General features: G+C 54.7%; 1 protein-coding gene across 3 annotated transcripts; it reads left to right on the forward strand.

Annotated features, from left to right (window-relative positions):
* The first annotated feature begins 1,877 nt into the window (after positions 1-1,877).
* On the forward strand, positions 1,878-12,047 carry LOC121272198 (probable N-acetyltransferase 16). 3 transcript variants are annotated; one of them, XM_041178722.1, is made up of 3 exons: positions 1,878-2,092; positions 10,162-10,386; positions 11,176-12,047. In XM_041178722.1, the coding sequence occupies exons 1-3, from the start codon at positions 1,916-1,918 to the stop codon at positions 11,728-11,730; spliced, it is 957 nt and encodes a 318-aa protein (XP_041034656.1). In that variant the 5' UTR covers positions 1,878-1,915; the 3' UTR covers positions 11,731-12,047. The 3 variants fall into 3 exon arrangements, with proteins under 3 accessions (XP_041034656.1, XP_041034657.1, XP_041034658.1); XM_041178723.1 differs by lacking the exon at positions 1,878-2,092 and adding an exon at positions 3,822-4,248 and having other exon boundaries at positions 10,138-10,386; XM_041178724.1 differs by lacking the exon at positions 1,878-2,092 and adding an exon at positions 3,823-4,248.
* The last annotated feature ends 314 nt before the right edge of the window (positions 12,048-12,361 follow it).

Below are 12,361 nucleotides of genomic sequence, written 5' to 3' on the forward strand. Positions count from 1 at the left end.
GTTTACCTGCTGCACGCAATGGGTTCATTTAAGCACGCGGCCCCTTTAAGTTATTTTCCTAGCCTCCCTTTAGCTTGAAGGGGCCAACTTGTGCGCGGTGAGGGGGGGTGGGGTGGGGTGGGGGCCGGGCCTTTGAGGAGCTACACGGCCGGACCTGCTCGCAGAGAATCCCCAAAACGGGGGGGGAAAAAAGTTATCGGGACCAGTGACGTGGGGGGGGGGGTGGGCGACCGAAATTGGTGATCCCCGGTTAGTGGACGCTCGCCCTTCCCCCCTCGGGTTGAAATTAAGGCTGTTGGCGCCGACCGCCGGCTCATTCGGCACTGGTGGTTGAAGCCAGTAACCCATGTTCGGGCCCCGGTTGAACCTTACCCTGTAAACGTGACCATCAGCGACCCCGCTCCACGTATGTCGGTCAGGGCTATTTTCAGGCCGCCCTGTGGTTCGGCGTTAGGCCCCTTGAACGGGACAGGTCGAATGTGTGTTTTTCAGCTCCTTTGTCCAAACCTGGGTGGCGTCGGGCCTACCTCGGTCAAGAGCCTGTCAGCCGCCAAGGCGTTATTTCAAAAACTAATCTTACTGAAAATGTGGACTGGGGGGGGGGGGGGGGGGGGGGGGGGGGGGGGGGGGGGGGGGGGGGGGGGGGGGGGGGGGGGGGGGGGGGGGGGGGGTTGGGGGGTGGGGGTGGTGGGGGGGTTGCTGAAAGGGAGACATTTTCCCAGCCTGTGATTGACCTCTGCTGGGCCACATCCGACAGGCCCGGCCGGCTGGGAATTCGAAAGCCGGGTCGCAGGGTCTGCCTGAGGCGGTGAGGGCGCAACAGGCCTCGGGCCTCCAGGGCTCAAGGAGTCCTCCCCTTTCCTGGGAGGTGGCGGGGAGGCGGGGGTTGCTGGGGTTGAGGGGGGGTGGGGGTGGGGGAGGGGGGGGGGGGGGGCTCCACCTTTTTGTCCCGTCATCCAAGTGAGGTCGACGTTTTTGAGCCGGGCAATGAGCGTCAAAATGGCGGCGCGTGGCTCGGGCAAGGGCCCGCACGCGAACTTTGACTCCGACTCCGCCCGGAGGGGAGGGAGTCGTCATTCCTCCCCCCACCCCCCCCCCCCCCCCCCCCACACCCAAACCGGTGGGGTTCAAGGTCCCGATTGGCAGAGATGCTGGGAAATCCCCCCGGGACTCACTGCCTTGAGAGAGGAGGAGGAGGAGGAGGAGGAGGAGGAGGAGGAGGAGGAGGAGGAGGGGGGGGAGGGGGGGAGGGTGCGATGGAATGGGCGGATCTACCAAGCCATTGCCCACAGGGCAAAAATTCTGCACACACCACCACCTTACCCCCTCCCCTCCTCCCCCTCTCCCCTTTCGTCCTCCCCTCTTCCCCTTCGCCTCCTCCCCCTCCCTCTGCCTCCCCTCCCTCCCCCACTCCACCTCCCTCCTCTTCCCCACCCTCCCCCTCCTCTTACCCCCTCCCCTAACTTCCTCCCCCTCCCTCCTCTTACCCCCTCCCCCTCCCTCCCCTCTTACCCCCTCCCCCCTCTTACCCCCTCCCCCTCCCTCCCTCCCCTCTTACCCCCTCCCCCCTCTTACCCCCTCCCCCTCCCTCCCTCCCTCCCCTCTTACCCCCTCCCCCCTCTTACCCCCTCCCTCCCTCCCCTCTTACCCCCTCCCCCTCCCTCTCCCTCCCTCCCCTCTTACCCCCTCCCCCCTCTTACCCCCTCCCCCTCCCTCCCCTCTTACCCCCTCCCCCCTCTTACCCCCTCCCCTCCCTCCCTCCCCTCTTACCCCCTCCCCCCTCTTACCCCCTCCCCCTCCCTCCCTCCCCTCTTACCCCCTCACCCCCCCTCGCTCCCTCCCTTCTTACCCCCACCCTCCCCACGTGATGAGCCGGGTTCTGTCCTGTCCACAGTTCCCGCCCAGAGGTGCCCGGATGGACGGCGCGAGCCCCGAGCTGGATTTCAGCCTGGCCAAGGAGGCCGATTTTGGGGAGGTGATGTCCATCTCCGGCGACATCTACGGGGGCATCGATTACCTGCCCGCCAGGTACCACGCGTGGCTAAAGCAACCGTCGCGAAAGGTCATCCTGGCGAAAAGCAAGGGGCGAGTGGTAAGTGTGACTTTCTCCTATAGAAACCTGCGTCTCACCCCGACCCCCCCCCCACCCCCTCCAAACTTGGTACAGTCCAGGGCCCTAATGCTCCATTTCTCAGGCACCATCTGGCCGACTAAGGTGCCCCCCACCCCCCCCCCACCCCCACCCCTCCCCCTCCTCCTCCTCCCCTCCCCACTCTCCCCCCTCCACCCCCACCCCCTCCCCCACCCCCTCCTCCTCCTCCCCATCTCCCCTCCCCTCCCCACTCTCCCCCCTCCACCCCCACCCCCTCCCCCACCCCCTCCTCCTCCTCCCCATCTCCCCTCCCCTCCCCACTCTCCCCTCCCCTCCCCACTCTCCCCCCTCCACCCCCACCCCCTCCCCCACCCCCTCCTCCTCCTCCCCATCTCCCCTCCCCTCCCCACTCTCCCCCCTCCACCCCCACCCCCTCCCCCACCCCCTCCTCCTCCTCCCCATCTCCCCTCCCCTCCCCACTCTCCCCCCTCCCCCACCCCCTCCTCCTCCTCCCCATCTCCCCATCTCCCCTCCCCTCCCCACTCTCCCCCCCCCCACCCCCACCCCTCCCCCTCCTCCTCCTCCTCCTCCCCATCTCCCCTCCCCTCCCCCCCATCTCCCCTCCCCTCCCCACTCTCCCCCCTCCACCCCCACCCCCTCCCCCACCCCCTCCTCCTCCTCCCCATCTCCCCTCCCCTCCCCACTCTCCCCCCCTCCACCCCCACCCCCTCCCCCACCCCCTCCTCCTCCCCCACCCCCTCCTCCTCCTCCCCATCTCCCCTCCCCTCCCCACTCTCCCCCCTCCACCCCCACCCCCTCCCCCACCCCCTCCTCCTCCTCCCCATCTCCCCTCCCCTCCCCACTCTCCCCCCTCCCCCACCCCCTCCTCCTCCTCCCCATCTCCCCTCCCCTCCCCATTCTCCCCCCTCCTCCTTCTCCTCCTCCCCCACCCCCTCCCCCACCCCCCTCCCCCACCCCTCCTCCTCCTCCCCATCTCCCCTCCCCACTCTCCCCCCTCCCCCACCGCCTCCTCCCCATTTCCCTCCCCCCCTCTCCTCCTCCTCCCCCTCCCCCACCACCTCCTCCCCATTTCCCTCCCCCCCTCCTCCCCCACCCCCTCCTCCTCCTCCTCCTCCCCCCCATCTCCCCTCCCCTCCCCACTCTCCCCCCCTCCTCCTTCTCCTCCTCCCCCACCCCCTCCCCCACCACCTCCTCCCCATTTCCCTCCCCCCTCTCCCCCCTCCTCCTCCCCTCCCCACCCCCCCCTCCCCTCCCCACCACCCTTCTCCCCCTCTCTTCCCTCCCCACCACCCCCTCTCCCCCTCCTCCTCCTCCTCCTCCCCCACCCCCTCCTCCTCCTCCCCATCTCCCCTCCCCTCCCCACTCTCCCCCCTCCTCCCCACACCCTCCCCTCCTCCTCCTCCTCCTCCCCAACCCCTCCTCCCCTCCACCCCTCCCCTCCCCTCGCCATCCCTCCCCTCCTCCCCCTCCGCTCCCCTTCCTCTCCCCACCCCATCATCCTCCTCCCCCTCCCCTCCTCACCCTCCCTCCCTCCCTCCCCTCACCTCCTCCTCCCCTCACCTCCTCCTCCTTGCCGCTTCCCTCGCTCCCTCCCTCGCTCCCTCCCCTCCGCCCTCGCTCCCTTCCTTTCCTCCCCTCCCCATTTCTGGCTAGCTTCCAACCCTCCTCCCTCAGTCGCTTTCCCACCCCCCCCCCCTTCCTTTCCAGCCCACATTTTCTCTCCATTTTCCCCCAATCCGGGTGTGAGCAAGATGTTAAGCCAATGCTCCACCTGCCCTGTCAGGTGGACAGGGGAGATCTCCAGTCCACCATTTCGGCGGCCAGTACTTAACCAAAACTTAGCCATCCCATTTTGCTGCTTGTGGAAGCTTGCTGTGCACGAACTGGCTGCCCAATACAAAAAAAACCTTGCATTGGTGCAGCACCTTTCATGACCAGCAGACATCTTTACAGTCAATGAAGTACTTTTTGAAGCATAGTGACTGTTGCAATGTGAGAAATGTGAAAGCCAATTTGTACACAGCAAGATCCCGCAAACAGCAATGTGGTAACGACCCAGATAATCCATTTCCATCGTTCCCAGGAGTCTGTGACTGGAATTTTAAGCGTACCCCCTCCCAGGAATGGGCTGGCAGGTGAGTAGTCGCGGGGAGGGGAGGTGGGTAAAATTAGTGTAATGGGGTGGGCTGCTTTGCCAGTCACCTACCCACCCTCCACTGGTGCTTTACCAGTGGCAGGATGGATGGTGGGAAGCCCACATACCAATGGGCCAATTGATGCCCTCAAGAGGCCAATTAGGAGCCTCCTGCTGCCACATTTGGCATTTTACCAGCGATGGACAGGTGCCCACATCATGTGGCGAGGGCACATGGTCTGTGGGCTCAGGAGACGGGGACCCTCTTGTTTGGGCACACCCCTCCCAGTGGAAAAGACCACCCTCAATTGAACCCTCCCCCTCACCCCTCCCACCACCAAGCCTGCCCACTTACCTCACTCAAACTTCGGCCCCCACCCCTGCTGCTGGTTGGGGACTGGCTGCAGTCCCAGCAGTGACCATCGCTCCCGGTGGCGCTGCTAGGGTGCGAGCTGCCGGCCCTCTGATTGGCCAGCAGCACTCGGAGGCAGGACATCCCCCCAACATGGCGGGGTACAGCAGCCACGACCTCAGAGAGTTAACATCGCACCCTAGCAGCGCCACTGGGAGCGATGGCCACTGCTGGGACTGCAGCCAGTGATGATGACCACAAGTGAACTGCCCAAGCATTGTTTGAAATTTAAACCCGGCGGCTTGACACTGTTTAGTCAAGACATTGCTCTGAGGAATGAGTCCGCGAATGGCTGTCACTTATTTTGCTGAACCGAAACAGAAGCAACGTATGTACATGTTCTTTCAGTCTGCAGAGAACAGGGCCCTGTGTATTAATGTATGTATTAAATACCGGGAAGACAGAAGCCATTGTTTTCACCCCCCACTCCAAATTCCATCCCTAACTACCAGGACTCCATCCCTCTCCCTGAGGTCAGATGAGTTCCTCACGCTCATGCCATCGTTAAGACCACCTCTTTCCGCCTTCATAGCATCAACCGACTTCACCCCGTCCCAGCTCAGCTGCTGCTGAAACCCTCATTCACACCTTTGCTGCCTCCAGACATGACTATTCCAACTGATCCCAGGCTGGTCTCCCACATTCTGCCCTCCGTAAACTTGAGGTCACCCAAGACTCTGCCTCCCGTGTCTTAATTCACACCAAGCCCCGTCCCCCTATCATCCCCCCCTGTCCTCGCTGACCTACATTGGCTCCTGGTCAAGCAACGCCTTGATTTTAAAATCCCTATCTTTGTGTTCAAATCCCTCCATGGCCTCACTCCCTCCCTATCTCTGTAACCTCCTCCAGCCCCACAACCCTCCGAGATCTCTGCTCTCTTCCAATTCCAGCCTCTTATACATTCCCAATTATACTTGCTCAGCCATTAGTGGCTGTGCCTTCAGCTGCCTGGGCCCCAAGCCCTGGAACTCCCTCCCTTCACCTCTCCATCTCCCTATCTCACTTTCTACCTTTAAGACACTCCTTAAAACCTACCTCTTTGTTCGAGCTTTTGATCACCTGAACTAATATCTCGTTATGTGTCTCGGTGCCATGTTTTAGTTTTATAACACTCCGGTGAGCGTAGCTTTTTGGTCAGCTGGTTTTGGGATATTGATTGAGGGATAAATATTGCCCCAGCACACCAGGGTGATGCCCCCTGTACTTCCTCAAAAATAGTGATAGTGGGATCTTTTACTTTGCACCTGAGAGGGCAGATGGGGGGGGGGGGGGGGGGGGGGGGGGGGGCCTAGGTTTAATGTCTCACCTGAGAGATGGCACCTCAGACAGTGCAGCACTCCCTCAGTGCCGCACTGGCGGGGCAGCCTTGCTTTTTGAGCTCAAGCCCAGGAAGTGGTTCAGGGGCAAACGTTCGATTCACTCACCCACGGCCGACACACAAGCATTTCAAAACCCACGAAGTGCTTCAGGCTGTCCTGAGGTCATGAAAAGTGCTATATAAATGCAAATCTTTCTTTAATTGAACTGAACATCTGCAGTTGAACAATTAGCTTCCTCCTTACACCAAAAAAAATTACTAAACCTTATTGTAAAGTCTATCAGTTAACCTGTGACATGTATGACAAGTCAATTATTTATCTGTAGTTCCGCTCTGGTAAATGTTTAACTAAAATAGACTCCTAGATTGATTAAATAACACGGACTCTCTCTAGCTCTGTAATCTCCTTTAGCCCCACAGCTCCCTGAGACCTCTGCATTCCTCCAATTCTGGCTTCTTGAGCATTTCTGATTTTAGTCGCTCTGGCACCAGGGTCCGGGCCTTCAGCTACCTGGGCCCTGAGCTCTGGAATTACCTCCCTAAACCTCTCTGCCTCTCTCTCCTCCATTAAGACCCTCCTTAACGCATCCCCCCCCACCCCCGACCACCCCCAGAACATGATATGGCCACATTCTCTGAAATGTCCTTTTTGTGGCTCGCTGTTGGGTTTTGCTTGATAATGCTCCTGTGAAGCTTGGGGCATTTTGTTACATTATTTCAATTTGTTGTAGTTGATAGAAGGAAGGGGTGGAAAGAGGTGAAGGCACTAGAGAGGTTGCGGAAGAGATTCACGAGAGTGGTCCCAGCGTTGAGGAGCTTTAGTTACGTGGATAGATTGGAGAAGTTGGCACTGTTTTCCTTGGAGAAGAGAAGTTTGAGAGGAGATTTGATTGAGGTGTTCAAAATCATGAAGTGTAGATAGTGTGATGAAACCCATAGATTTTGGATGTCTTTTGTCTACGTGTGTTAGGTGTGGAGCCAGGGGAATTTCACACCTGTGGGAGTGACCTCTGGTTAACTGGAGACTGCAGCATTTACCCAGAATATACCCAACCTGGATACATCAAATCATGCCTAGGAATCGGAGTGAAACCCTGTTGGGAAATATTAATCAGTCACATGGAACAGTTCACGGAGTTGGGTGAACAGTAGCCCATAGGGAGCAGATGGAGAGGAGAGTCAGCTCCATGCAGCTGAGGTGATGCCATTGGTTCTGCAACGCTAAAGGGTCTGGGGAAACCCCGATACCCAGAATGAAAAGACAGTAAACACTGAGAATTAAGAGTACTGGTCCGAACTGGTCTTGTATGCCTTAAAATGGAACACCAGTAAAAACTGGGAAATAAGAGTACTGGTCCAAAGTGGTCTCGTATACCTTAAAATATTCAGTGAGCCCGCCTCCACCACCTTCTGCGGCAGAGAATCCCAAAGCTGCACAACCCCCTGCGAGAAAAATATTCTCCTCATCTCTGTCCTAAAAGGGCGACCCTTAATTTTAAAACAGTGCTCTCTAGTTCTAGACTCACCCACAAAAGGAAATACCTTTTCGATGTCTACTTTGTCAAGGCCATTAGGATCTTGTATACTTCAATCAAATCACCCCTCACTCTTCTAAACTCCAGTGGAAACAAGCCCAGTCTGTCCACTGCTTGCCTGTCAATTCTGGATGTTAGAGTATAAGATAAATATTATTGACTGTTTGCTTTGCTGACTCTTGTATAATAAAACAATCTTCTGTTTGGCTAAAACCGTGGAATCTTGTGGCTTTATTCTCTTAATAAGTAACTGGGGTTTCAAATTTTGTCTGCTTTAATTAAAAAAGGTTACTGGTCCCTAACCAGATCGTAACAAATTTTGGGGTCTTGTCTGGGATCATACCAAAATTTGGGTGTCTGTTCTGGAATTATAGGGAAACAATATTAACATTGGTGTCGGGATTGAGAATGAGAGGGTGCAGATCTATGGTGATTGGCAAATGAAGCAATGGAGCCATAAGGAAAACGCTTTTCACACAGCGAGTGGTTAGGGTCTGGAAGGCGCCACCTGAGAGAATGTGGTGGAGGCAGATTCAGACGGGGGTTTCAAGAGGGAATTGGATTGTTATCTGGAAAGGAAGAGTGTGCCGGGTTAAGGGAAGGAGGCAGCCGAGTGGTACTCGGTGAATGGCTCCTTCTGAGAGCCGGCACCGACACAACAGGTCAAATGGGCTCCTTAAATGCTGTGACCATTCTGCGATTCTGTGATAGTTACTTGAACACAAAGGGGCAATGAACATTTTGACTGTCCTCCTTGTTTCCTGGTAAATTATCAGGTATGAAGGGATAGAAGGAAGGGGAAGGGGCAATCTTCGCCTCAGGTGATTATGTCATCCTTTGCTGCGGGGTCACCCTTGGTTCAAAATTCAATGGTAATGCCCTTAAATTGACTATTGCTTCCATCCTTAACAAGCAGAGTACAAAACCACTATTTTACAATATATAGAGAGATACATCATCGTCACGGTGCCTTGCTGAGTAGCGTAGATGATCATGGTCTTCAAGACATTCCAATCATAGCAACAGTGGACAGCCTCGCTGTTGGAATTCTGGTTAATCCAGTCTTTAATGTTGTCTAACTGCTTCCTTCGCTAACATATTCTTGGTCTTCTTTCCATTAATCCGCCCAATGGTGATTAGGCACTCCAGCCCTTCATGTTCATGAGGACATGTCTGAAGAACGCCATTAGTCTTCCTTTGAGGTTATTTAAGAGTTCTCTTGTTCCTCTGGCCTCCTCCAGTGCTCCCTCGTTCATTCTCTTCTCCACCCAGCTCACCCTTAGGATCCTTGTTAAGCCCCACATTTCAAAGCAGTTGATTGCCTTTTCCTGCTCTTTCCCAATGCCTCAGGATTCACAGTCATGATTCATGACTGACCAGGCATTGCATTTCAGTCCACGATTTCTCATTTCAAAGTTCAAGCTTGCATTCCTTAGAATGTTGCTTAATTTTGGGAAAATACTTTTGGCTTGTCCAACCCTTTCTCAGATTTCAGTACTGCTTTTGACATTGGATGTTCCTGTGGTTCCTGGGCAGTTGAGTTGGTTGACATGTTCTAACTTGCTTCTATTTACTGTGATGTTGCAAACTGGAATGTCCTTTTTCTTTATCGTTACCATACTGTATGTTTTCTTGCAGTTGGGTCCAAGCCCATATCCACTAATTTCCTTCACGAGTGTGTTGATTTTTTTTATTCATTCATGGGATGTGGACATTAGTGAACCAGATGGGTTTTTACGGCAATCGATGATAGTTCATGGTCACCATCACTGAGACTAGCTTCATATTCCAGGATTTATTTTTAATTAAATGAATTTAATAAGGCGCAGACTCACAGGAAGAGGCTATTGGGCCTGTCGTGTTCCACCTCTGTAACAGGGGGTCTTGTGCCGCAATGGGTAGTGTTGCTGCCCCTGAGCCAGAAGCTTCAGGTTAGAGTCTCCCCCTCCCCCAAGACTTGACTGCCAAGGAAGGTGTGCTTGTAAGGCAACCAAACAGGTGGATTATCAACCTGCAAATCCTTTCAACACACGCCAATAGCAGGCGGGTAAGAGTGGCAGGGATCCCTGGTAAGTCATGTGATGGAAAGAAAGCTGGAGCCTCTACTCTTGCCACAGCTCCAGATTGCCAACATCCAGGTAAAAGGTGCATGTTACCAAAGCAACTCGGCCGCCACCACCTCTGTAATAGCGCCAGCCTCCACCTACCTCCTGCTCACCCAAGCCCTTTGTTAGCTTCAGTCATGAGCCCCTACAATCTGTGTCTTGGCTTGTACATGTTCTCCTATCACCCCCAACACCACCACCCCAAAACCTTCCGATGTGCTGTCTGAGCTACGTTGGTTCCCATCAAGCTACGCCTCGATTTACAAATTCTCAACTTTGTGTTCAAATCCCTCCATGGCCTTTCCCCTCTCTGTGACCTCCTACAGCCCCATAACACTCTGAGACCACTGCCCGCCTCCAATTCTGGCCTCTTGAGCGTCCCCTGATTCGAATCGCTCCACTCTGCCTGGAGCCAAAGTTGTGGAATTCCCTCCCTCACCCTCTCCTCCTCTAAAATGCCCTTTAGAACCTGCCTCTTTGACGAAGCTTTTGCTGCGTTAAAGGCGTTACGTAAATGCAGGCCATTGTTGTTGTTTATCGGCAGGTCGCCCTAGTATCAACAAACATCGTGGATGATGGGCATACCGTTGTGTTGGAAGGGTTGAGAGTGACACCAAAGGAAAGGGGCAAAGGAATCGCAGGCCTCATCCAGAGGTATTGCTTGGACCTTATCAGGAACCAGTTCCCAGAGGTCAAAGTGCGGAGATACAGCAGATCCGGCCATTTTGAGCCAGAGTCTTTATCCAAGTTCCGATTGATATGCAGACAGGTAACGTTGCACATCGTCAATGGCGTCTGCTGGGCCAACATTTATTGCCCATCCCTAGTTGCCCTTGAGAAGATGGTGGCGAGCTGCCTTCTTGAACCGCTGCAGTCCATGTGGTGTAGGTACAGCCACAGCCACAGTGCTGTTAGGGAGGGATTCCAGGATTTTGACCCTACACCATATGGACTGCAGTGGTTCAAGAAGGCAGCTCACCACCACCTTCTCAAGGGCAATTAGGGATGGGCAATAACTGCTGGTCCAGCCAGTGAAGCCCATATCCTGTGAATGATTTTAAAAAAACATACCGTAAATGAATTTAAAAAAAAAGACAAGGAAAGGGACTTTGAGGGACAGAATGTGCTGGAGACAGAGATGTAGACCAGCCACTGAGCTCAAAAGCCCGAGGGTTATGGGTTCAAGTTACAGTCCAATGACTTGACTGCATAAACTAGGCAGACGCAGCCAGTATATGCACAGTCAGAGCAGTGATGTTCAATGGTTTAATTGTTCTGTGTTTGAGTATGTAACTGATCTGTGGTAGAAAAAAAAAGATAGGGAGATCACTCCTCTGTTTGAGGGCCAGCAAACATCCCTCAACCAACATCACTGAAGCAGATTATCTGTCATTTATCACACTGCTGTTTGTGGGAGTTGCGGTGCGCAAATTGGCTGCCATGTTTCCTTGATTCAAACAGGGGCTACACTTCAAAAAGTACTTCACTGGCTGCTTTGTGTACCCTGAGGTTGTGCAAGGTGCAATATAAATGTAAGGACTTTCTTTCATGGTTACAGGAAATACTAGCACTACACTTCAACTTGGAAGAGGTCCGCCCAAAGCTCGACGCAGCCATCGCCCAGTTGAAGGTGAGTGGGACGGAATGGGAAGATCCCATTCTGCTTCAGGCCTCTGATGTCAAGCGTGTGTTCCTGAACCCGTGCGTGGTGGACAACGTACTGCCCGGGCGGACCATTATTCAGGATTGGGCGCCATACAAACCGCTGGAGAGCAACCTGGAGACGTTACTGAAGCGAGACCTCTTTTGGATGGCAGACAGCAAGGAAGAGCCAAAGGTCCTCACTCTGGGCACTGCCCCCTACAGAATACCCATAGAGGCTGAGTGCCACCGCTTCAATATCGATATATTTGGGAAGCATTTCCCTCATGCCAGAAACCAGTTTCTCGCTCAGCTCCAACATGGGACTAGCGCCTTGCAGGGTCCCTTATACTGTCTGTTGTACTTGGCGCCATCTTTGTGGCAGGAAATGCTTTCCTTCTGCCAAAGCTCCTTAGGCCTCCGCAAGGAAAGGGACATTGAGGGGCAGAATGTGCTGGAGACAGAGGTGTAGACCAGCCACTGAGCTCAAAAGGCCCAAGGGTTGTGGGTTCAAGTCACAGTCCAACAATTTGACTGCATAAACTAGGCAGACGCAGCCAGTGTATGCACAGCCAGAGCGGTGATGTTCAATGGTTTAATTGTCCTGTGTTTGAGCATGTAATTCCTGGTAACTGATCTGTGGTAGATTAATTGAGCCTGATTATTGACTCAAAGCAAAGTAAAAGACACCATAGAAAGACCTAGCTGCTGAGTTACAAGCATGGATCCAGACAAATTTGTGATTGCCGGGATATTTCAAAATTCATAAATAAACCTGTTGCACACTTACAAACTAGTGTCATTTCTGCATTGCTCGGGAATATGTAAAGTATACCCTAAGAACTGCCGGGCTTGGGATGGGGTGTTAAACCGAGGATTCCAGTCCCGCTTGTTTAATTAGGTCAACATTAGCATAATATGGTACTGTTTGAAAAGCAATGTTGGGGGTGGGGGTGGGGGGGGGGTGGGAAGAGGTGTGGGAAATTCTCCCCTCCCCCACTATCCACAACCAAACAGCACCAGAATTGTCCAATGGCTCATTGCCGTTTGCGGGATCTTGCTGTGCACGCACAATGGCTTGCACTTTTGCCTGAAATGTGATG

The sequence above is a fragment of the Carcharodon carcharias genome, chromosome 33 (genome assembly GCF_017639515.1).
Source record: "Carcharodon carcharias isolate sCarCar2 chromosome 33, sCarCar2.pri, whole genome shotgun sequence".
NCBI classification, from domain to species: domain Eukaryota; kingdom Metazoa; phylum Chordata; class Chondrichthyes; order Lamniformes; family Lamnidae; genus Carcharodon; species Carcharodon carcharias.